General features: G+C 47.2%; 10 protein-coding genes across 10 annotated transcripts; 8 read left to right on the forward strand and 2 right to left on the reverse strand.

Annotated features, from left to right (window-relative positions):
* Nucleotides 1-206: 206 nt before the first annotated feature.
* On the reverse strand, nt 207-518 carry BBBOND_0404340 (hypothetical protein; the record flags this gene model as incomplete). The annotated part of the gene is made up of 1 exon (XM_012914678.1): nt 207-518. One exon carries the CDS (start codon nt 516-518, stop codon nt 207-209), a length of 312 nt encoding a protein of 103 aa, XP_012770132.1.
* Nucleotides 519-757: 239 nt separating this feature from the next.
* Nucleotides 758-3,670, forward strand: BBBOND_0404350 (Vps53-like family protein, putative; the record flags this gene model as incomplete). The annotated part of the gene is made up of 7 exons (XM_012914679.1): nt 758-1,520; nt 1,560-2,027; nt 2,063-2,395; nt 2,431-2,766; nt 2,802-2,894; nt 2,930-3,002; nt 3,091-3,670. The coding sequence occupies 7 exons, from the start codon at nt 758-760 to the stop codon at nt 3,668-3,670; spliced, it is 2,646 nt and encodes an 881-aa protein (XP_012770133.1).
* An 819-nt stretch (nt 3,671-4,489) lies between these two features.
* Nucleotides 4,490-6,094, reverse strand: BBBOND_0404360 (hypothetical protein, conserved; the record flags this gene model as incomplete). The annotated part of the gene is made up of 1 exon (XM_012914680.1): nt 4,490-6,094. One exon carries the CDS (start codon nt 6,092-6,094, stop codon nt 4,490-4,492), a length of 1,605 nt encoding a protein of 534 aa, XP_012770134.1.
* Nucleotides 6,095-8,446: 2,352 nt separating this feature from the next.
* On the forward strand, nt 8,447-9,859 carry BBBOND_0404370 (RNA pseudouridylate synthase family protein, putative; the record flags this gene model as incomplete). Its single annotated transcript, XM_012914681.1, has 1 exon — nt 8,447-9,859. The coding sequence occupies one exon, from the start codon at nt 8,447-8,449 to the stop codon at nt 9,857-9,859; it is 1,413 nt and encodes a 470-aa protein (XP_012770135.1).
* A 146-nt stretch (nt 9,860-10,005) lies between these two features.
* Nucleotides 10,006-12,324, forward strand: BBBOND_0404380 (hypothetical protein, conserved; the record flags this gene model as incomplete). Its single annotated transcript, XM_012914682.1, has 6 exons — nt 10,006-10,335; nt 10,371-10,500; nt 10,781-10,982; nt 11,018-11,150; nt 11,330-11,440; nt 11,479-12,324. The coding sequence occupies 6 exons, from the start codon at nt 10,006-10,008 to the stop codon at nt 12,322-12,324; spliced, it is 1,752 nt and encodes a 583-aa protein (XP_012770136.1).
* A 752-nt stretch (nt 12,325-13,076) lies between these two features.
* BBBOND_0404390 (hypothetical protein) lies at nt 13,077-15,959 on the forward strand (the record flags this gene model as incomplete). Its single annotated transcript, XM_012914683.1, has 1 exon — nt 13,077-15,959. One exon carries the CDS (start codon nt 13,077-13,079, stop codon nt 15,957-15,959), a length of 2,883 nt encoding a protein of 960 aa, XP_012770137.1.
* A 1,020-nt stretch (nt 15,960-16,979) lies between these two features.
* On the forward strand, nt 16,980-17,610 carry BBBOND_0404400 (hypothetical protein; the record flags this gene model as incomplete). The annotated part of the gene is made up of 2 exons (XM_012914684.1): nt 16,980-16,992; nt 17,048-17,610. The coding sequence occupies 2 exons, from the start codon at nt 16,980-16,982 to the stop codon at nt 17,608-17,610; spliced, it is 576 nt and encodes a 191-aa protein (XP_012770138.1).
* A 1,519-nt stretch (nt 17,611-19,129) lies between these two features.
* Nucleotides 19,130-20,095, forward strand: BBBOND_0404410 (hypothetical protein; the record flags this gene model as incomplete). The annotated part of the gene is made up of 1 exon (XM_012914685.1): nt 19,130-20,095. The coding sequence occupies one exon, from the start codon at nt 19,130-19,132 to the stop codon at nt 20,093-20,095; it is 966 nt and encodes a 321-aa protein (XP_012770139.1).
* Nucleotides 20,096-20,293: 198 nt separating this feature from the next.
* BBBOND_0404420 (hypothetical protein) lies at nt 20,294-20,506 on the forward strand (the record flags this gene model as incomplete). The annotated part of the gene is made up of 1 exon (XM_012914686.1): nt 20,294-20,506. One exon carries the CDS (start codon nt 20,294-20,296, stop codon nt 20,504-20,506), a length of 213 nt encoding a protein of 70 aa, XP_012770140.1.
* Nucleotides 20,507-22,486: 1,980 nt separating this feature from the next.
* Nucleotides 22,487-23,452, forward strand: BBBOND_0404430 (hypothetical protein; the record flags this gene model as incomplete). Its single annotated transcript, XM_012914687.1, has 1 exon — nt 22,487-23,452. One exon carries the CDS (start codon nt 22,487-22,489, stop codon nt 23,450-23,452), a length of 966 nt encoding a protein of 321 aa, XP_012770141.1.
* Between the last annotated feature and the right edge of the window lie 377 nt (nt 23,453-23,829).

The raw sequence follows: 23,829 nt of genomic DNA on the forward strand, positions 1-23,829 counted from the left end.
AAGGGAGCGGGCGAAACGGGAGTTGTGCTTCGTTCAGCACTGTAGACTCGCAGCCTGCGCAATACCCGTAGCGAGGTGTTTCCGTAGACCGCTTGCAGCGGCGGCCCGCCACAGGCGACGTCGCACGCCAATCGGCTCACCGTAGCGAGGCACAGGACTCCCATAAGAGGGACTCAGTTGTACACACTTTTATAGGCTGTTTGTCGTCACCGCGTAGGGCCGGTTGACCTTTGCATGGGCCGCAAAGAGGTCGATACGCCGTCAGGGGCGCTGGGCTGTGACTCTGAGGCCGGACGGCTCAAAACTGTCTCGGGAAGTGTGTGCGTGTTATCTGTAATAGCTTTAATCGCTACGTGTGTGTCAGTAGAGGACGTTGACACGCTGAAGAGCCGAGGCGTCACCCGGTTGCTGCTGGCGTTACTAGGGACGTTTTCACTCTCCTTCGTGGCCGCTTGGAAGGCTGAAGAAGTATCTGAATGTGGAGCAAATGCGTCAAAAGTCGCGCTGCAATATGCCATTGCCCTGATAATGCTTTATGTGTACTGCAGTTGCATCTAACCGTGCTAGGGATATACCACTCATAGCATCCAATAGGGCCTTCGCTTCAAGGTTACGTAGGTAGGTGTACGCAGCAGGAGCACGCAACTCTGGATCGTCTGGGCAACTGGCGAAAGCTACGTATCGACGTGCCGCAGCTGGTATGCAGCACTGCATGACTACACAAATCCCATTTATCGCTGCCCGCTAACGCTGCAAAATGGAAGGAATCGAAGAGGCGCCGCGATACGATCTGGCGAAGTTCGTCGACAACCCTGTCGAGTTTCTCAATGAGCACTTCACGGACGAATGCAACTTCGCCGACATCGACGCGCTCATCGCTGAGGTCAAAGGAGAGATGCGACAGCAGGATTGCAAGCTCATGGAGGTCATCAACGATAAGGCGATCAGCATAGAGATGGCTCACGAACGCTTCGAAAAATTGCAGTGCGCCACCAACGACCTCATTGCGCAGATGGCGGAGATTCAGATACCCACGATGAGGGGCGAGCAGTCCCTCAAAATCTTGACGGCGGACATTCGCGCGCTTAATCACGCGAAAAACAACATATGCAACACCATCACCAACCTCAAACGCATCCTGATGCTATCCACGATGCTAGAGTCGCTGCGCGAGAAGGCCAAGAATCGCAAGTATAACGAGGCGGCCGGGCTGGCGGTGGTTGTGCGCGAGCTCTATCAGCTTGTGACGCCCCTGCGCGAGGCGCCGCCAGTTGTCAGGTTGCTCACGGCGTGCAAAACCGTTATGAACAACCTCAAGCAGCAGATCACGGAGGACCTGGAGGTCATGCTCGCACTCAGCACAACGCAGAAATACATGGACACGCCTCTGGAGCTCGAGGAGGTATGCAAGTGCGCAGATGCCATTGACGAGGGCATACGCCAACACATTGCGACGAAATACGCGCAACACGTCACCAAGAGTTACGAGAGCATGTTCTCCACCACCTTCGACCTGAAGAGTTAGTTCCCACACAGCATTGCCTACTAACGCGTCTCAGCTCTCGACAACATCAACGAGAGGTTTGCGTGGCTGCGGCGCACCATCAACGAGTTTGACGAACTGTACGGAACAGGCGTCCCGGAGTTCTGGCGCATTCAGGCCACCGGTGCGTGGGCGTTCTTCGAAGCCTGCCGCAGCCAGGTGGTTGCCACCCTCACGAGATCCAAGGAGCAGTTTGACGCCAACGTCATTCTCACCTCACTATTAAGGTGCAAGGAGTTCGAGCAGGAGCTGGACTACCGACTCAGCAACTATTGCGACACGCCAACCAGTGTAGAGCGGCAGGCGATAGAGTTCCCAGAGGCAGTTCCATCCCCCAGGCAAACAGATGAGGCGGACACTGAGCAGCGGAAGCCGCTCAAAGGCGTCCTCAGCAGGTGCTTCGAGAACCACCTCGGCCCCTGGGTCGCCAATGAGGAGGTGCAACTCGATGTCCTCTACCAGAAAATCGTCTCCAACGGGGACGGTAGGTGGAACGCGTTACAATGTCATCGTATGCAGATGCCATCATTATGCACGTGCTGCGTTCGGCGAAGGAGCTATTCTCGGCGATCAGCGTGAGGCTCAAGGCCGTCCTGGCCGTGAGCTCGGAGCAGACGCTATTCGAGATGAGCATGGTGTTCCGACGCTCCATCGGCAAGTACCAGGTGCACTTGCAGGATAAGCTGGGGAAAGTGGAGAAGCATGCGCCACTGCAAAAGGTCTTTAAGCAGTGCGGGTTCATCACGGCCACCTGCGACTACGTCACCGAGATGCTGGAGCACCTCAACGACGAGATTGTGGAGGCGATTGCGCCGGCGTACAAGGAGAAGGTTCACTTCAACGCGGAGAAAGGTACGCACGCGTGGTCGGTTACTAACGATGGGCAGAAAAAATTAACGTCACCAAGTCCAAAGCCGTGAAGAGGCTGATTGACGAAAGCTGCAAGTTCGCGCCCATCACCCCCAACGTCGTTGCGCCACTCAAAAGCCTAGAGGAACGCGTCATACAGGTTATCACGCTTACTGTGGACCACCTGCCGTCTGGGTACCTGCACTACGTGACCAACAAGGTCACACGTGGAGCCATGGCGCACCTGAAGACCACCATTTTCTCGCTAGCAAGCGTCACCGAGGGATACTGTCAGCAGCTGCTCTTGGACTCGTACAGTCTGCAAAAGCTTCTCCTCGAGACCGTGAAAACTCTGGTTGACCCACTGCCTCTGGGTAAGTTAGGCCGCTGCCCGCTTCAGTAGCTTCAGGGTACCTTGAAGCCACGTCTTCGGAGATGGACAAGCTGCAGACGCTCATTAAGGTGCTCAACTCGGCAGCGTCACACACGGACGCCTTTGAAGGTGGGCATGCAATTTCAGGTTATAATCCTGCGCAGCGCTGCTGATCGAGAACGGAGGCACTTGCACCAAGAAGGAACTTGACCAGATTCTCGCCATCCACCGCAAAAAGTAGACGCAAGTACACAAATTAAATGTTTATAACGTTAAAGCTTCAAATGTGGTGACTGTTAATAGTGCTTGAATCCCAGGAGCTTAGACAGCCCTTGCCGTGTCTTGGCGCGTTCGCTGTCTTGCTGGTTTTTCGCTGCGAACCGGCGGCCCAGATCGACGTCCATGCCACCTCCCATCTGTTTCAGCTGGCGCGTGACGTCAGTCGGGTTCACCGCAATCGTCTTCAGCAGGCCGATCATGTGGAGCAGCTCGCGGTCACTCTCGTCGCCGTCAAACTCACGGATCAAAATGGAGTTGCCCTCCTGCAGCGTGCAGGCCACGCGGTCGTGGTCGAGCAGGATAACGCGGCGCAGGTCACGACCCAGCTTGCTCAGGTCCTTGATGTACGACCCTTTGAACTTGGTGCAGCGGTCCCGGTGGATGCAACCGATGACGGGGAGCCCCCAACGATTGGCAACGTCCGTCGCCACTGGGTAGGCGTCGTCGGACCACAGCACAATCTCGTAGTAGTTGATCAGCTCGCGGAAGAACCGGTCCGCGTAGGGGCGCTTCTTCACTTGCCACCCGGTGCGACGGTCGTACTCAAGCTTGGCCACCACCTTGTCCAGGTCGACCACAAGGGTCGGGAGGTTCGGAGGATAGTTCAGCAGCTTCACGTCCGGTAGCAACGGTCCGTTGTCGCTCGGGAACAGCACGTTGACACGTTCCACCACGTAGTCAAAGCAACGCTCGAGCAACGAAAGAACACTCTCGTCCTTTTCGCGAAAGTGGGATAGGAAGTATCCCGCAAGCACCAAGGAGGCGCATCCTGCAATGCCGAGCGGAAATGGGGACACGGTTTTTTTCTCAGCGCTGCCTTCATCGCCACCGTCCTTGCCTGGGTTGGCATCGCTCTCGCCTTCCTGACCTTCGGCGTACGTAGCGCGGCTGCTTTCTCCTGCGCCTTCCGATTGGCTTCCTACGGGCGATGCGGCGGTCGCAGTCGCGTAGTTACCGGCTTCTGCCGTTTCACTTTGAATCCCCGACACTCCCGGTTTCGTTGTCGAGAAAGCGCGACACCACGGCAACGCAACGCGCAAACCAGATTGAGAAACGGGGAACTTCGTCTTGGAAGACCAGAGCGAAGGTGAATGGTGCGATAAAATTGCGATTTGCGGTGCACGTGCCAGTCTCAGGGGCTGGAAAACCCCGAGAAGGACGCGACCAACCGTCATGCTGAGTGGCCGGGCTGATAAGGCAAGTAATCGCGTCAACGCGCTGATTTGAACGGACCCCCTCGGAGCCGGTTTAAAACTATTTGCGTGTGCGATACCTCCTTGGCGTTTGGCGACGACCCTGGGATTCCACCGTCGCGCTCAACACTCGACACGTCCCCAGCGACACACCCGGATACACGGCACCTGCCGACAACACAATATTACGTGAGTAAATAAGCTACTGCATAGGCGCATATGGTCTATCGGTGTAGACAATTTGTCTTCCGCTTATGAGGACCCCGCCTCGGGAGGGTCGTCGGAGGGTGGAAACTCGTATTCTACGTGACGCTTCCACACGTTGTTGTAAGCCTTCTCCAGCACGCGTATCCCTGTGTCCTCTGGCAGGTCCTTCACCACCTGGGCGGTGAACTGCTGCAGGAATTCCTCCTTCGCATTGCGCTGCAATTCACGCATTTTGAGGAACTGGGACTCGCTGAGGAAGGGGAGAATCGCGAGGTACCCGAGGTACGGGTTACCGGTGTCAATCTCAGCATTATCCGTAGCTAAGTCCTGCGATAAAACCTGGCAGTTTCGGTTTATGTACAGAGGCGGAGGCCCGCCGGCGTATACTGCCTCCAGCCAGTTTTTGCCATCGTTGTCAACCTCCGTGATGAGAGGTGGGGGAGCTTCCCCAAAAACCGTTTGAAACAGCGACTCGAATGCCTTCAAAGTTAAACCCACTTCAGTCATCAGGTCGTTGCGGTGCCGCCACAGCACTTCGTTTTGCGAATTCGCGCCAACCGGCGCGTAGCGCTTGGCTGCCAGGTATGAAAACAGCGGTTGGCGGCGTGCAGGAACCAACAAAGGTTTTGTGTTATTGTGAACCCACTCGAACCGCCGTGCAGTGTGAGCATAAGCGGCTCTTATAAAATCAACCTGCGTTGGATCATCCTCCAGCAGGCGGATCAATCCCATGGGGCTGAGGGACGTACCGCCCCCAACGTAAGACACCACTATAGCGTACGTATCGCCGGAACTTGAACCACTACTAGTGGCATCGGATGCGCCGCCTCTGGCTGAATCCGACGTGTTGCAGAGCACGCTATCAATGTACACCGGCAGAAGCATGTGCTCCCGCATCGAATCTATCAACGCATTGTCGACGCATATTAAGAAATGCTTTGGCGCCTGAGTCTTATCCTGCACCACAGCCTCACTCTCAGCTCCCACTTCGGCATCGGTAGAGGAGTCAACCGTAGGAATGTCGAAGTTGCTGAAATCGAGCTCCAAAAGCACAGCGGCCATTTGACGGTTCTGCAAAAAGGCTGAAACAAATCCGTAGGTGCAAAATGGGCACGATCTTCGGTCTGAAAGGGTGTAAACAGCTGTTTCCACACCCTCTTCGTTCTTTATGAGCGAATCGGCGAAGTGCGACAACAAACAGGCACAACAGCCACTCGAGCCACAGTTGGCAGAGCACTTCACCAAAACGGGGTCTTTCATGGGGCACCCACACAACTTGCATAAGAGTGATACAGGAAACGGGCGTAACCGCGGTTTGTCGTCCGCAACATCCCCATCAAATTCCGTGCGTGCTTCGTGGAAGATGGGTGTCGCCGGGGTCCAGGCTATGCGATTCAAAAGCACACGACTCCCCACATGCACAACTACATTGTCATCGAGTGGTTTAGGCTCCTCCGAAGAATTCTCGTCGTACAGGCAAACGATGAGATTGGTTTTCCTGGTGAAGTCCTTAGACAGGCTGGTTTCTTGCGCAATCATGATCTTCAGATCTGAAACCAGGATACCACTTGAGCTGTCCAGCTGCAGCTCACGCCATATACCGCGTTCGCTACCAAAGCGGTAGAAGATGACACCCCCGGTGCTCACCATGTTAGTTTGCGATAGAATGACAGCATACGAACGACGATACACTCACCCTGTATATGCTACAAAACATAAAGTATGCAAAAGACGAACCACAATGGTTACCAGATACCATCTGTTCAACCAAAAGATGGGACAAAACTGCCGAAACAGGTACCAGCTTTGAACACGGGTGAGCGAATCCCTAGACATTGAGACGCACATGAAATACGTCTCACAATTTGTTCGTGCATTTGGCAGGCAGCACAAACCAACATACAATTCCCATAGAACAATTACGACTGTAATACGTAGAAGGACTCGCACGTCTAGGCCTGACTGGGGTCGTATTACATCAATATAAACAGACTCTCAAACACCTCTAATTTTTAGCATACCAAATCCCATTATGTCGGCTTATATTCTAACATTCTAGCCTGAAAACTGCGGCATTGCCGACTCTGCGGCTGCGACGACGCGGAATCCCTGCTGGTGCCCGGCATTGTTGACGCTCAAGGCGATCAAGACCCTCCAACCATTCACATTAATACGCCATTAAACCGTATGTTGTGATCCGTATCCTTTTGATCTAGTTGTTGGAATGACCGCCACATGTCTATATAGCTGATGTGCACGCGCAAGAATTTAGATGACATTAGATCTCCGCATTTAACACGTTTACTACTCAACAGATGCACGACGGACTGTATAGATGTCAAACATCAGCTATAGCCTTGTTTAGACGTGTGCTTGTGACGATCCTTATTTTCCTTCGGCGCTATGAGCTTAAATGCCTTTTACGCAACTGCTCGGAATTTACGAAGTACATTTCGAGAAAGGCATGATATAGTACGTAAAATCTCATATTCTGCATGAATTTTAACATGTAGAAGTTCTCCTAACGTTAACGCATCGTTAGATTAAATGCAACGAAGGGATCTCACGGTCTGCTTTAGGATCATTCCCTATCGAACCGATTGTTTAAGTACAAGCTGATGTATGTTGGGAATTATGTAAGGGCGACAGCGTCGTAAGAAGCTTTCCTATAAGCGATATGATATGCTGAAGGTTGTGTAAACGATATTGCCATAACAGCAGCCTGCAAATCATTACGACCATAAACACATTGCTTTCGTACCACAACTGGTCGTTGCAGTCTGCTCTAACTGAAGACAATAGTGTATCCATTTTAACGAATCGCTGTATGCTGAAGCTTCGGTGCAGCGTTATGCATTGTTGGATAATCGTACTTTGAATATTAACGACTCTGTTTGGCATAATTTGGCCTATCATCTGGCTCATGACGCGAAATATGACCTCAACTGACTTTTTCGATGAATCCAGCAGAATTATCTGCATCAGTATTGCTCACGTTAGCTTGCAAAAATGAACGCCACAACGGAATAGTTAAGCTTACAGTTTGTTGCCAACTATTTCTAGTGGGCCCAATTCTAATTCGTGACTTACTTACACAATTTAACTGAAGACGTATGGCGTGCGATAACTTATTAAAGTATGTTTTACAATGCGAGGGCCGGGGCATTTTTGGTAAACGCCGACAAAAGTAGACCATTAACTGAGTTTCCGCGCCAGAGCTGAAACTAGTTGCTGGTAAAACTATATGGATGAGTGTAATCGATCTTAGAACAACCTGTTTGACATGCCTTTTTGCTTAGTTCCATAATAGGGGCTATGCAGGTGTTCGCCACCATACTCAACCTTCTTGTACTGTATGCTGAGTACAGATGAAGTGGGTATAATATAATGGGAAGATGGCGATGTTTACGTGGCATGATTGCAATGCAATACAGGTGAAGTGTGTACAGCGACTATCTCGACCCCGCAGTTTTTGTTTTTGAGTTAACGCGTTGCCATGGTTTATACACATCGTTAGTGCTGTAGAATGACGCATCAGCTATGCGTAAGTCGTCGAACACTTTATCGTACACACATGATCGCCGCTAAGAAATGCTAAGAAGGCCACACATACCAAGCTGAAAATATGGATTTAAATGTCTATCTCCTTTGTCGATTAAGGTATATTACAGCAAGAAAAATATTCAATTAACTCCACCGGCCTTAATTAAGGGCCGCATAGGAGGTTAAAGTACAACGTCAACACGTCGCAAACACTGTTGGCGCATTTAACACGCAGCACTTCATAACATACAATTCAGACAATAGGATTACTAGTTTTCTCTACGAAAAGGCTCCCAAACAGAAGGCTGATTGGGGACTTACAACACCGACCAACAGAGTCATACACATTTCATGTGGCTGCAACCAACAGCTTTTTGTGCAGTTGTGTTGTCTATATGTCTTCTCTCGACTCTCGAATGTGTCGGTTATAGGAGGTGCACTGGATTCTATGTGAATGTCATGGGAACCAGGAGCAATCATGAGGGAGAGCAGACTGCTGATCGGGGGGGAAGCAAGAGGAGGAAGGTTGATCAAAATTTGGAATCACAGGAAGAACAGTGTAAGCCTCCTTTCCGTAGTCTAAATGCAACACCAAATGACAGCACAATATCGCATTTCATTCCAACAACGCAACCGACGTACCACTTCAAAAATGGGTTCAGAATTGTGCTCCCATACAACCATGTATACGAAACTAACACAAAGGGCAGATGGTTTGGACGGCGCCTGTATGACGTCATGGCGTCAGAGTTTGCCGCATTCACCGACGAATACGTCAGACACGCCTGTGCTCATGGACTCATGAAGGTGTTCGATAGGGTGGGCAACGATTTGTACCCAGAACCAGGCGAACACGTGATGGAACACATATGCAGGCCTAACGAAAAGATATGGCATCTAGCTATCGTGCACGAGCAGCTGGCATTAGATACGAAAGTCTGCATTCTGCGAGAAGATGAGGACTACATCGCAGTGTCGAAACCATGCAGCATCCCTGTTTACCACACCGGGACATATCATTTCAACACGCTCGTTGAGGTGTTAAAACATGAGGTGCTAAGAGACAAAAATGCTCAGCTGTACCCGGTGCATAGGTTAGACAAGCTGACATCCGGCGTTATCATCTTGGCCAAAAATTCCAAGGCCGCATCTGCATTCTGTGAGGGAGTTCGGAACAACGAGCTGCGCAAGGTCTATGTTGCGCGTGTGAGAGGCGATTTCAGTCCCGTTTTTGACAACCACAAATGCCTTGCCGTTGATGATGGGATAGGGGACGGTCGTGTCGCCTGTTGCCATGGGTTCATGCGAGTTGTGTCGCACAAGCTGAGTGTACACGAATTCACCCTGGACGATACTAAGAGTAACGTTAAACCAGCGGAAACGCGATTCCGTCTGGTGTCGCACAATCCGGAACTAAAGGAGTCGCTGATACTGTGCTACCCAGTCACCGGACGCACGCATCAGATCCGAGCTCACCTCAAGTTCCTTGGTTTCCCCATTTCAAACGACAAATGCTACAATGACGGCGAGCTGTGCGATGACAGCTCGTACTTCAAGAAGTTGCCGGCAGTTCACTGGGAAGTTGACGAGCACGGCAGGTGGCAGCTGCCAGAGTTGAAATTCGTAGCACCGCAGCCGGCACAACTCATGCGTGGCAGCTCAGACTACCACGTAGGGCTTAATAAACCGGTGGAAGGACTCTGCCACAGTCCAACAGGCATATTTTTGCACGCACTGCGCTACATATGGGAGCAGAAATTTAGTGTGTCGGATGCCGCCCCGAAATGGATTAATGATTTTGAAGTCGACACAGCACACACAGACCTCACAAAAATGAATCTTTGGTTGGATAGCGCTGAAGCGAATGGTTGAAAATCGCATATTGACGCGTTGGCGACATTCAGCCGCTTCTAGATACATACGGCGCGGCGCTGAGTAACGAAAGACCAGAACGACACTCAAACCCTAGGTACACGATAAAACATTTTTTATATGACATTTAATATTCATTTGAAACGATGTCCACTAGGCAGATAAGGCGATTGCGGCGCGACCTGGAAAGGGAGAAGGAGGACGATACAACGCCACCTCCCAAATTAGTAATCAGCATAAACAAGCCAAAATTCAGCTTCGCAATGCTAAGGGATGCCTTGGATTCCGACGATGAATCGAGCAGTGATGCCGAGGAAGATTCCAGCAGCGATGATGACTCTAGCTCTTCGGCATCGGATCATGAAGAGGTCGTGCCTTGTTCCACCCCTGATCGCTACACCCAACCGCCAAAGAATGGACGTTTAGGTAACAAACGCGCATCTAAACCTCAGAATGACGACGAAAGCTCAGATGAGGTGGGTCTAAAAAACAATAAAACCATCGGGCGCAGGATAGTGACATGCATCTCCTGGAGTCTTGCAAGGAAACTAACACTGAGTCAGCTGATGTTAGTGTATCAGCGACCATGGAAAACCGTTTTGAGTGTCTCCGTATAGAACCGAGAGCATTTAGAGTAGTAGGTAGGTCATATATTCTATCAAGAATTGTGCATGACTATTCGATCCTCCATGTGGAGCATCACGAACAATGTAAAAACATTCTAAATGGGTTATTGAACCGCAAAAGAAATGCTACAGCTGGATTTTATTTTGGCCACAAAAACTATGATTGCTATGTGGCGACCGATTATCATTGCTTCGCTTTTTTTATTTCATAGGGCATGATTACGCGTTACCTATTGATGCAAATATCTATTCCTAATGGCTGAATTGCTTTCCGCAAACTGACGTGATATTGCAGGTGTTGGTACGCAAGCCTCTGGCAAGGCGAGGATGGGCAAGGGGTTCGGAGGCTATTTACAAGGTCGAAATTGGCTAATGCCAGGTATTGCCCCCAAAACTGCTGACAAGCTACGGGCGGCAGTAGTACAGCAGGTTAGATTAAAGGGTAACTACGATTCGAAAAACGAAAGAGAACGCTTCACTTTGGAGCTGAGTGACCGGTTAGTTATGCCGGCAGTCCACTAAATCGGTGCAGTTATAAGAACATCCAAAGTGTATGCATCGCAGCGATAGACACGCAAGATCCAGCCCTCTTCAGACGGGTGTTGGAAACAAACCCACAACATCTGGAAGTCCTTTTACGAGCAAGCTCGATACACACATTACAGGTGAGTCAGTCACTGAGGCTGACTGCTCCTTTGCTGGTAAAGAGTCATAACTATTTGGATATGAATGCGCCATTAGTGATGCGTGCCCTTCAGCTCTATATGTTGGTCGCTTAACTGCGCCATTTTATCTGTACAAATTCATAGGTGATAAGTTGTTTTTCAACCTTACTTTTGCTCAGGGGCAACACGAAGAAGCTTTCAAGCTGATAACAGTTGCCGTACAAATCTTGCAGGCGGCGCTGCCACCCCGTTTCTCGCCTTTCCGTCTAGATGAAAAGGGATGTTACAATGTGGGTATATCAGTTGCAAATACAATTAATTCTTGCAGACGTGGTTACCAAGCTCCTGTGGAAGTAACCTCATTGTGTACAGGCTATTGCTCCTGTATATGATCTGCCTGGAGCGGCAGGCACAATGGGAAACATGTCTAGCGGTCTGCAAACTGATGCTCCAAATGGACTTTCCAAATGACGTTTCACATGCACTGCTTCATATAGATTTGTATCTTTTGAATTACGCCGGAGTAGGAGTAGCTGAGTTTGCTACAGGTTATGCCAAGGCACTGGAATATGCCGTACCACTGTATTGGGTGCTACCGAACTTTGCATTTTCAATGGCGCTGGAATTTTTCGCCAAGGACACAAATGAAGCCGTAACTGCAACTATTTCAGAATCCTATCTAGATCTGTTACAGGAATTTCTGACGTTGAAGGAGGATGAACTGGGATTCCGATTTAATCCAGTGGAGCAGGATATGAGGAAATACACTAACAAAAGATCGGAGTTGTGCTTAATTAGGGCGCTTGTTAAGTATCCTGATATTATTCGAATGCTTACCCGTGAAAACTTTGCAGCTGATCTAGTAGTCTACACGCAGACGGAACCCTTTGCATCATGGATGAGCGATTACGACACAGACGATGTGCACCTAATCAAGTGCTACCTTGCCAAGACAGCAGATCTGTGGCGCAACGAAAATTTATCGTTATTGATCAACACTGCAAGCCTCATTGCGGACATTTATCGTACTGAACGTGGTGCCACTATATTAGGCACTTTTCGTGACTTGTGGTCCGCCTTCAGGCTGGATCAACCCCTGCCACTAACACCAAAAGAAGTCATAGTATCAGAGTTTGACCTAACTTCTCACAGTCTACCAACTGCCTTAGAATGAAGCTACTAATAGTTTAATATCTAACGTGTTAAGGCATTTAACTGAAAATGATCCCTTCCTTTTTATATAGCTGTTTCACCAATGTTATTAGGACACCAGTGCCGAAATTTGTCAAATTCCGACTATACAACGCAGCACTTGTAACTACGTACTTGCGTCAGTGCTTTCTGTGTCTGCTGAAATACACCTCCAAAACGATATAGGAAAGTGATGAACTCATGATATCGCGTGTGTTGCACTACGCTTCTAGGTCAATGCTTAGAACGGTGGGTCCAACATTTCTTTTTATCTGCTACCTGTTCGAATTTTTAGTGTATTATTCACAAAGGCGCTGTTAGGTAATCCTGGAATGCACAAAATTCATATTTTATCGCCAATCCGTAGCAATCGTGTCTAGATGCTGTTGATAAGTTGTATGCTGCAAAATGAGCCATTTAGGTGGCAAAACGATGTCTGGTGTCCATATTTTTCTTCTGGATTCCGCGAAATAAATATAAAGCCTTTGGTATATAGGTGTCAGTATCACGTCCGTAACCTTCATTTTCACACTCCTTAATTTACCAGAGGAATTTTCCTCGATAACCTGACAGCTAGCTGCAACTATGGGGTTTAAGTGGCTTTTATTTTCACAACGCATCTTATAGCATATATTTTCTCCTAAAATGTCATCCATCTATGAAATGGATCTTTTTGCGTTGCCGTTTTGTATTTGTGTATCTATTTATTGATCTTTTGATTACAAATCAATAACAATGGTGAAGCCTAGAATGGTGTCCCTGTTGTACTGCGCAATATGGATGCAGTGGATTGGCTGTCTTGACGCACTGTTTTGTGACTTATCAGATCCAGAAGAACCACTTGGGAGCCATGCCCTTGTTATGTGTCATATGGATATCGACAAAATTGAGGATGCAATCGGAGTATGCCCACGCCAAGTAGACGACACCGAATATGTTTGGCATCCTCAACCAACGACCGATGGGCATCCTCATATCGAAACATACGTGAATGATAACGGCAGTTTACGTGCTAGAGATTTTTCGGACCTAGTGATATCGGAAAACCAAGCTTCTTTTATATCTGTGGAATCAAATCAGTTGCAAACAAAACTTCACTTCAACTTCCCATCTCATGAATTGTTTATCCTTACTGAACGCCGTCTTATATTCATTTGCGGCCCCAGAGATTTAGTATTGAGCGATACGATGCAGCGTCACATTTACCGTCTCGAAAACAGCGATCAAGTGGAAGTGATGTTGTGGACTTCATCCACACCACTAGTCGAAGAACTAAAAGAGCTGAGGAAAGGTTTGGGTCTATTTTTCGTGAACATAGGGCATTCACACCTACTTCTTCAAGGCTGCGGCAGCCGCACCTCACCACTTTTTTCACCGGACAATGTGGTTACCGAGGATAGCTTTACTGGCACCCGTTCATGTGTGGCGGATCCGATGTCAAGCTTACCGATAGGATTTGTTTGCGAAGGTCGCATTCAACCTGAGAATTGCATGAAATCACTCCTGGACAAGAATGGTTACACTGTAACTGCTCCCTCACCACATAAATATTGGCATTTTGATGACCATAGGCCTTGGGTGGTGGCGCAATATTTTGATCAATTAGCATTACCGCCCTTTACAGGCGAATGCAGGTGTGTCGATTCCGAAACAGGCCAGGTAAAGGCGAGAATAGAGATCCGTCAAAAAACCGAATACACTTGTGACATCACTAGCATGATTTTTCGCAATCGTATTCGCCCTATTCCAGGCCCTTGGTGTTCGGTTGTCCTTCACCCTGGCAGCACGTTGACCATAAAGGTGCCGATACAGAAGGTTTATCGGCAATCTTTTGACGGTTCTGCCACTGTTTCATTCTCACAAATGATGTCTCTCTATGATTTCGAAACTGAATTCTTGCCGAAAGACCTGATGACACTGCGGCAACTACAATCAATTTATGATTTTGAAACTTACGATGAAATTCCGTACAACCAAGCTCTTGTTGGTGATGCCCTCGCGTTGGACGTTTCACAAATGAATAGAGGGTTGGTGAAGCTGACATACCATTCAGACAAACCTCTTGCGTTAAAAAAAGGATCGAGCTCATTCTTATACCATTTGAAATTGAAATCAAAAAACATGAATATTCTAGAAAGGATAGACGCTGCAATCAATCTGACTTTTGCATTCACGCATGATTACGAGGTTGTTGGTTGCGATCGTGAGTCACCAAGTCTGTTTAATCCAGGGATCAGCATTAGTAATTGCTTACTGAAGTATATGGGTAATAGAATTGGACTCACTTACGAATGCAGAATACGTATTACGAGGTGGCGTAGGAAGGCTGGCATCCACTGCAGACCAGATGAGGAGTTGTTGCCTAACAACTGCGAATCGATGGTGTATGACCTCTATTCTAACCGTGCCATAGAACTTCCAACAGCTTTGCAAACTACGAAACAGAATATCCGAGGATTTCAGGTATTAAGTTTCTACTTCCGCAACAACAGTCCTTTTAGCTATGCTTGCATCTGTGTTGATAAACACGGCTATGAAAAGTCCAAGCTTGTTATGGAGAACGTTCAACAAGAAATGTACGCCTACCTAGTACGTCGTAAACAGGTATCGGACTCGTTGCGCCCTACTCTGTTACTGCCGTTTAGTGAGATCGGATTATTATTTGGTGGAATGAAATCACAAAGGTTCATTGGGCTGTACGATATAAATTCCATATCAATTAAACTAACTGCAGGCAAAACGTGGTCCCTAAATTGTGGGATTGATCGTGAGAGCATAACATTTGATGACGTGGAAAACGTCGCAACTCGTGAAGATATTACAGCGACATGGCTGCCAAAGCAACCAGATATATTCTATTACACCGTAAATCAGACTCCTGTTGGGCCTGAGCTTGTAAAGGTCGCATACAAAGATTCGATTATCATTAGCCCAAACGGCCTGGCAGTACAATACCGAGAATTGGACATGACACCTGCGTATCAGATCATGGTATTACAATCAAATACAAGTGCTATAATAATATCTAAGGACCCACTGCACAAGTATTTTGTGCCGATGACGTTTGTCTGCGGGAAGGCGCCCAATCCGTGGGATCTCTCCGTAATCACTGACAATGCTTCCACTTCAAACGACTCTGCACGGCCCAGTTCACATCTATTGCGACCATCCATAGGATATACGTGGCTTGTCATTGATGTTTCCCTCAAGACTACTGATCCCTATATGCAAGGTTGTGGTGTTACGTATTCGTCAACTGAGTTATTCAAGCCTGATACACCCAAACTCTACGACGCTGAGGGAAGAGAAATCGGTTGCAAAATCGACATTCAGACCGCTAAGGAAGCAGCATTTTACTGCCCAGCACCGTACGTCCTGGACCCGCCTGAGTGTTTCAACCAAGTTTACGTTGAGGATGAAGTGAAGAATTTGAGTGAAATAAGCCAGTCGATGATTGCATCAGCATCCAACCACTTCGTCATCTTGAACTTCGACAGAGAACTCGTAGGACCTGGCGAAACGCTGCGCCCGTCGCCGCCACTTGAATGCCGCTGCGTCACCGTCAAAGGCATCGTCCTCTCCACCATCCAAATCGAGAATTACTACTCCAACGAATGAGTATCTCAGATTTGGTAACCCATTTGGCAATGACGCACTTTAATTGTCATAGTTCATGTTTGTCACTTGTTGGTTTGTGTCTCCAGAGACAGCATTGCTTTGGGTAGAATATTGCAATTGTAATTGCCAGTTGAACGACATATTCTTGTGTTACTATAACTGTTTATTCTTGCATGATTCCCCGTAAGTTAGACCGATGACGTATATCGTAATCACGTACCACTATACCATGGCATTTCATTTTGAACTGCCTTAATGGGGAAGATGGGATTTGCCCGTCTACACATATTCCAAGAAGTTGAAAGAGTCGCAGTGCCATTAACAGGCAAAGATGGATAGCGCCAGATACATGTAACTATAGTTCAAAAGGTACAATGGTGTTATTGACAGACTGCATTGTCAGCTCCTGTCCACAGAAGGCCATCGGTGGGAAGTAGAACAAGTATGGCTTCATCTGCCCGTAATATCTTTAAATCATACCTCATTGTACAATATTCAAGAATAGAGTGAATTAAAGTGAAGACTTCCAAGTGAGCCTTTCAAGGTGCCACCGGGCCCACCCACAGCCTGCACCGTGATGGGCCAGGCAAGGGAGAAGTACGAGGCTATCCGCCAAGGGATATTACGTGTCAGATACATGTCAATATGTTAGGATTAAGGTAAATGTAAGGCAACTTGGAAATACGCCCGACACCCCTTGGCTCAACAGGAGGCCCGACCTTTCGGGTGGGAACGTGAGACATTGCACTGGATTGGCTAGCTTCATCTGAACAGCACGATAACACGAAAAACAAATCTCAGAGATGTGGTTATACGTGTCAATCGATGGTGTTCCGTAGCCAATTCAGCTGGTGGGTGCCGTCGGCCTGATGTCATTGTGCTAACAGGTGGGGGCATGTATCGTGTTGGTGTCTAAGCAGTTGTGCCGAAACTTTCTGAGATCCTGCAATTTTAACACTACTTAACACTTTGAACCAACGATTGTGGAATGTAGGAGCCAGCAAGATATTTTCTCAGCGAATGGTGGGGGAAAGTTCGTAATAGATAGATGTCCAGTTAGGTTTTGCATTTTGTAAAATGCTCATCAGGGGATCTCATTGGAAGCTCTGACTCCGACTTCAAGACTCACCCCTTCGACCCGTGCAACCTGTGCCTCAAGAGCCGGGCTAGGATGAGATTTAGAGACAAGGATTTGCCTGAGAATGTACAAACTGGCAAGACCGTTGCTACCATCCTCTCTCCCAGCTGCTGCGGCGGTAGTGACCCTTTGCTGACATTGTCTGCCTACCTCAATTGCTTAACCAGGCTGACGCCGAGTACCACCGGGGAGCTGGTCTCGTTCTTTCACGATTTTGGCATAGAGTTGCACGGTTATGCTTTGAAGTCGTTGTCTCCACTGGGCATCTCTCTTTCCACTTCACATCCCAACAGTCCCGAATGGGACCGTCTTGATGGCACAGGCCTAGATACTGTCTGTGGCATCCGTGGTTCCGAGTCTCTCAACGCAACGCATGACCATCTGAAGAGTCTACCTAAACAATTTGGAGACAACTTGGGTCATTTACATCGCCATCCACAATTGTTGCCAACTATCTATCATTCGCATGCCCTCAACCCCTCGTCTTTGACTACACGATTTTTCACTTCTTGAATGTTCTGCCATGTTCCCAATTGTTTCGACTCCCAAGGCGTCCTACTTCATCCACGTCACGACAATACTCGTTCACTGGAAGAGGATACTCCTACTTTGCTACGACATCGACTGCTTCAATGACCCCATGGGCAAACATTGTTACATCGTAATTATCGCATTTATGTAATCACAGGTTGTTATATGATGGAATACAGTGCAGCAGTGATTTAATGTGCTGATGAGGCGTATGCAGTGGGATGTGTAATAGATTCATGAAACTGTCGTATATACAACTGTGATATTACACACCTATGCCACCTCCACGGCAACACTAAGGTAATATAATAAAATAGTTCATGGCATAATTAATTCGTGAGTAAGATAGGTTATAACCCATGCCTACAGCTCGGGAGCGCCATGCTGGGTTTGGGAACAGGCAATCATCCAGGTGGGTGTACAAAATTTGTATACTTGTTTGGGTTGCTATAAGCGACGTTTTGCGTCTTCATACGAATTTTTGTAATGCTGCGTCTGAATTCAGTGTCGTAGACCACAGAGGCATGTGTTAGCGCATTAGCATGGCAGACAGATACGGTGGGAGGATGTTGGACCGAACTGGCGGAATCACCTTCCGTTAGAATTCACATCAGCCATATTGGCATAAAGTAACACTGTATGGGAACGTGGGCAACCGAAGCTCAAGACTTCGGGCGTTTAGGGCGATAACAAAACCCAGGATTCCTTCAGGCTGATTCGCCTGGGCGTGGAGCCACAGGGTTTGAAACAAAGCATCTGCAAATTAAGGTTTTACATTGAGCGCTCAAAATAAAGCATAATTCCACAAACTATGAAATGTTGGGACATTCACACACAACGTCAGCCTCGTACACACTAGTCCCAGACACGGCAGTGCGCTGGATTCCATAGCAACCACATATCACAGTTGACATCAAGAGTGGCTTGAGAAGAAGGCGATCACATATCATAGCGTGCAGTTCTTATGTGTCAGTATGCATTCGCAATCAAAGTTGCTGCAAGCACTGAAAGCAATAAACAATTACGCCAATCACGGAAGGCGGTAGAAGCAGTGTATACATGCCTCATCAGGTGACTGCTGTCTTGATAATAAGAAGGCACTATTAGACTATATTAACGCTGCGAAAAGCTATTTGCAACCCATGGTAACACTTTAACCTTCAACGTCTGTTAAAACTTGCAACGACACTTATAAGCCTAGTATGGGCGACTAGTGCCGCACATATACGCTTACAATGACTCGCGATAGTTGTACTGCATGCCGCGTCAATGGTATCGAGATCGAAGAGCTGGGGCATCTGTGTAGTTCCTTCCTTTACCATAGGTATCTTTGGCATATCTTAATCTTTCTAAATTTAAATTAGAAGCCTATTTATTAGGTTTAAGCTGCACTTTGGCATTGCGTACTGTTGAATACATATCGTATTTTTGCAGATCGGCCTGCAAATAGACCAAACTCCATTGGGGAATAGTAGCTGCATAGTTAAACTCATTTTTCAAAATGGTGTACACTTCGTTGACTGAAGCTCCTCATAACCTCAAGGAGGGTATTGACTGGTTAATGGCTCTTAAGGGAACTAGTGGCGAGAACACCTTGATGCATATGGTTGGCACAATTCACCATCTATTCTCAGATCACTCTGCTGGAAATAATCCGTTGCCGTCTCTCGATAAAATTAAGAGGATTTCTAAAAAATTTCTAGAGAAGCCGGAGCTGAGAGATAATATGTTAGTGAAAAAGGTGCTGGAAAAATTTAACCCTGTGGATGGAACCGCAAATACAGGGTTTAGGCGCTATTGGCATAAACAATTTGATGAGTATGGACGCGTCGTAGGAGTCAAGGGTGCCAAACCTGAATACATCGAAGAGTGCTTAAGCAATGTTATGGATGGTTTTGAGAAGCTCTTGGATGATATCAAAAACCCTGACCAGTACGAGTCTGCTTACAGTGCAGAAGCAACGTGGGAAGCATCCTGCGCAAAGAACCCAGAAGATTGCGCTGTAATTCTCGTGGGTATTGCTCCAATGCTGTACGCAGGGTTAATATCTCTATGGGGTACAAGCGAATCTAAAACTGGAGAGTTCCACCGGTTCGCGGGGTCAAGGAGCTTTGGTGAGGTGTTGAGAGCATTGGGTTACGTACAGCCTCAATGCCGCGCTGACATAAATGGCTCGAAACTATTCAAGAATTTTGAAGGGTTGGATGACGATTTACTACATAATACGTATGATCTTGCCGGATTTGACGTTTTCTATGGATCGAAGAAAGCAGCTGTAAAATCTGGCAAGCTTGACAAGGACGCACAGGACAGAATTGACTTCTACGTCAACATGAAGCCCATTAACCCTCCCAAGAAGTATGTATTGCGCAAACAGCCGAATACAGTTTCTGCTATAGGCTCCAAGAACTTTTATTATCCGGGCGTGCCCACAGTGGCGAATTTAGACGCTGCCATCCCATTTTAATGGCCATTTATCTTACAGATCTATGCCAAATAAGTTATTCTTTCACTGCGTTTGTTAATTATGTATTGATTTAACTGAGTCCTGTCCGTCATTCACCGCCCATTGTTGTAAAGATGCTAACCGATATACCTAATAAGCACCCTAGTCGACAACTTAGTAGGCGTATTAACACAGCGTAGTAGTGGCCGAGATGTAGGAATGGCTGCTGTGACACCGTCATCGCAGAAAGCGCTGGAAATGTGTGATACTCCATCTGGATTCCTCAGAAATACAATCGCCAACGTGCCAATTGCAATTATCAACCAAGACATTTTGCAGGGACACATAGATACACATGTAAAGTGGGAGGACCTGATGGAGATGGATTTCAACTGTAGGACTTTTCAATTTGTTGTCCTATGTGATCAGTGACATTAGATCCAGCTAAGCTTATTGTTCCGTTAACAACCCTCTACCCTAAACTTGATGGACGCCCGCATGGATGACACCAGTTACGATCGGCAAAGGACCGACGTGGAACCCGCAACCGGTATCAGCGTGAGGCGGTAGCCCCGCGAAATCGAAAACCGGGCCTAGCCACATAGCACATTATAAAATGTGAAAACACAATGATAATGATAGAACAAACGCAATAATAAAGAATAAACCATATGTTTCGGTATAAGATGTGTATTTTGCAAAATGACTTGGCGTTTCATGTTGATGTGGACAAAGTAGGGGATCGACCGTTGCTCATTAACCACGTTTTGGCAATGTGAACTGTATATGACTTTGCGATCATTATACGTCAAGTAACCTGATTTGTTGGGCAAAAAAGTATACCAAAGGCAACTGAGAACAAATCGCCTTTGTACGCTGCTGTTGCTCTATGGGTTTGTCTGCTTTAATATGGCCAATTATAGTCGCATTTAGTGCCCAAATAGCCGTCTACGTTGGGATAAATCGTAATCTGAAAGCCACTGTCAACCCTAATATCGAACAAACGCGGAGTCGTGAGTGGGCTATTTCGCGAGATTCCAACATCATACCGGCGAACATTCCCAGTTTTGTATGGCGCGGATTACCATTTTAATCAGCTATTATAAATTTGGCAGTGTTAATTATCAAAAAAAAAATTAACGGGCAGTAAGTGATGTTATTATGAGACTTTGTGCTGCTACTTATGTGGACCTGCGTCGCCGTGCATACAGGGGTCAACATTAATGATATGTAGAATTAAGTGTTATATAACACATCTCCAAATGAGGATTAATTGCCGTGTATGTAATATGGTCAGGTAACTTACGCCGCTGGCTGTTCACACACTAGATTGCCCAGCGTAGCATAAGGCTGAAGTAAGAATCCAGATATAACACACCTTATTTGGAATGAGTTTCGGAGGCGCTGCGACAATAATGTGTATGTTTGACTCTTTTAATATGCGCTTATAAAGTCAAACTATCAATGGAATACCCTGAGGAAGTTACCCTCCGTTTAAGGCAAGCTAATCTGTACTCACAAAACAAGTCCCTCTAACGGAATGGATTCCCTTGCAGTTCAGCAAGACCTATTTTGATGCCGTTGACAAATTTTGAGATCCTGATGGTTTCTATTAGACGCGGCATCTGGGCCACCAAGTTTGGGACGAAATATATGCGGCTTGAAGCTGGGACATTACTGCACAAACGAGCGCTTTACCCCTCAACCAGCGCGTAGTAATGACGCACATACACGGAACTCCGCGTGCGTATAGTTTTCGCCCCGAAGCACGGCGGCGTGCTGGATTCACCTACAACCGATAATCGCGGCTTCGCCCACAAGCGTTTGGAACGTATGTGAACCAATGTATAGTAACGTTCGGCTGTTATACGCTGACAAGCGTTACAAATAATAACGGCGTTCACTGAAAGCAAAAACAATTATGTTAATCACGGAAGACAGTACGAGGAGTGTATGCCTTGCCCATGTGACTGCAGTGTTGGTAACGGACAAGCTCCGCAAGACGCTGCGGGCTGTATATAACACTGTCGTCAACCCATCATATCATTTTAAACATTTCTGTGTCACCTAAAATGGTGCTAACATCTCCGGGTCCTATATGTGCGATTTTGCGTTAAACTTGTCTACCCAATGACTCGCGTACTGCATGTCGCGTTTGTGGTGTGGAGCTTTATAAGACACGACAGCTATGTTGTCACCATATTCCAACGTCAATCCATACGGTGTACAGAAGGTTATTTGTAAATTTTAATTAGACACGCAGGTATTAGAAGGCGACGGTGCTTGCGTTGTGCTCATCTGCCATTAAGACACGGCTGTTTGAATACGCGGTCTGTTTTGTTAACAACCCTACAAATAGCCTAACAATTAACACATTTATAGAAGTCGTCTAATTAAACGAATCATTACAAAATGGTGTACAAGTCGTTGACTGAAGCTCCTCATAACCTCAAGGAGGGCATTGACTGGTTGATGGCTGTGAAGGGAACTGATGGAGAAAAGCACTTGAAGGCTATGGCTGCCGCGGTTCACCATCTATTCTCAGATATTTCTGCTAGATTCAAGAAGTCGTCGTCTTTCAAAGAAATAAAAAGCATTACTGAGGGCTTCCTGCAGAAACCGGAGATAAAGGACGATTGGCTCGTGAAAACCTTGCTGAGAAGATTCTATACTCCGGATAGTACCGAAAATACAGGGTTTAGGCCGTACTGGCATAAACACTATGATGAGTATGGACGCGTCGTAAGAGTAAAGGGCACCAAACCTGAATTCATAGAAGAGTGCTTAAGCAATGTTATGGATGGTTTTGAGAAGCTCTTGGATGATATCAAAAACCCCGATGAGTATAAGTCTGCTTACAGTTCAAAAGCGACTTGGGAGGCATCATGCGCAAAAGACCCGGAGGCTTGTGCAATGGTGCTGGTGGGAATTGCGCCTATGTTGTATGCAGGTCTGCAATCGTTGCGTACTACAGCCGAATTTAAAGTAGGACCGTTTCACAAGCACACGTCACGTAAGAATTTGGGGGACGTTTTGAGAGCCCTGGGTTACGTGGAGCCGGAATGCCGCTCTGGTATGAATGGTTCATATATATACGAGACTTTTAGAGGTTTGGATAAGGATTTAATTCATAATACGTATGATCTGGCTGGATTTGACATTTTCTATGCATCGAAGAAAGCAGCTGTAAAATCTGGCAAGCTTGACAAGGACGCACAGGAGATGATTGACTTCTACGTCAACATGAAGCCCATTAACCCTCCCAAGAAGTATGTGTTGCGCAAACCGCCCAGCACATACACTGCCACCGGATCGAACAACATGTATTACCCCTGGCTGCCAACAGTGTTGGATATGGGTGATACTGTCCCACTTTAATGTGCCTCATCGTCTGCGGGATCTATTCTTTAACACTTTTATTAATATATGCTGACATACGTCCAATCTGTCATCCCCTCTGCCAATTGTTTTGAACCGCTAATCGATTTACCTAACAAACAATTTATGGATAATGTAGTAGACGTATTAACACAGCTTATTAGTGGTCGGAATGCAGCGTTCGGTGCCATGACCACATCGTATCAGTAGACCGTGGAAACCTCGACGTTTTCAGGGTTCCAGAGTAACACCCTCATTATAATCGCTGACATATGAATTGCTAACAAGGACAGTCTAATGGATGCTGGCGCGCACGTGGACTTGCTGGAAAACCTGGGGGGGCGGTATTTCAACCAACAAAGTTCAAGGTGCTAACG

Source organism: Babesia bigemina (assembly GCF_000981445.1).
Source record: "Babesia bigemina genome assembly Bbig001, chromosome : V".
Taxonomy (NCBI): domain Eukaryota; phylum Apicomplexa; class Aconoidasida; order Piroplasmida; family Babesiidae; genus Babesia; species Babesia bigemina.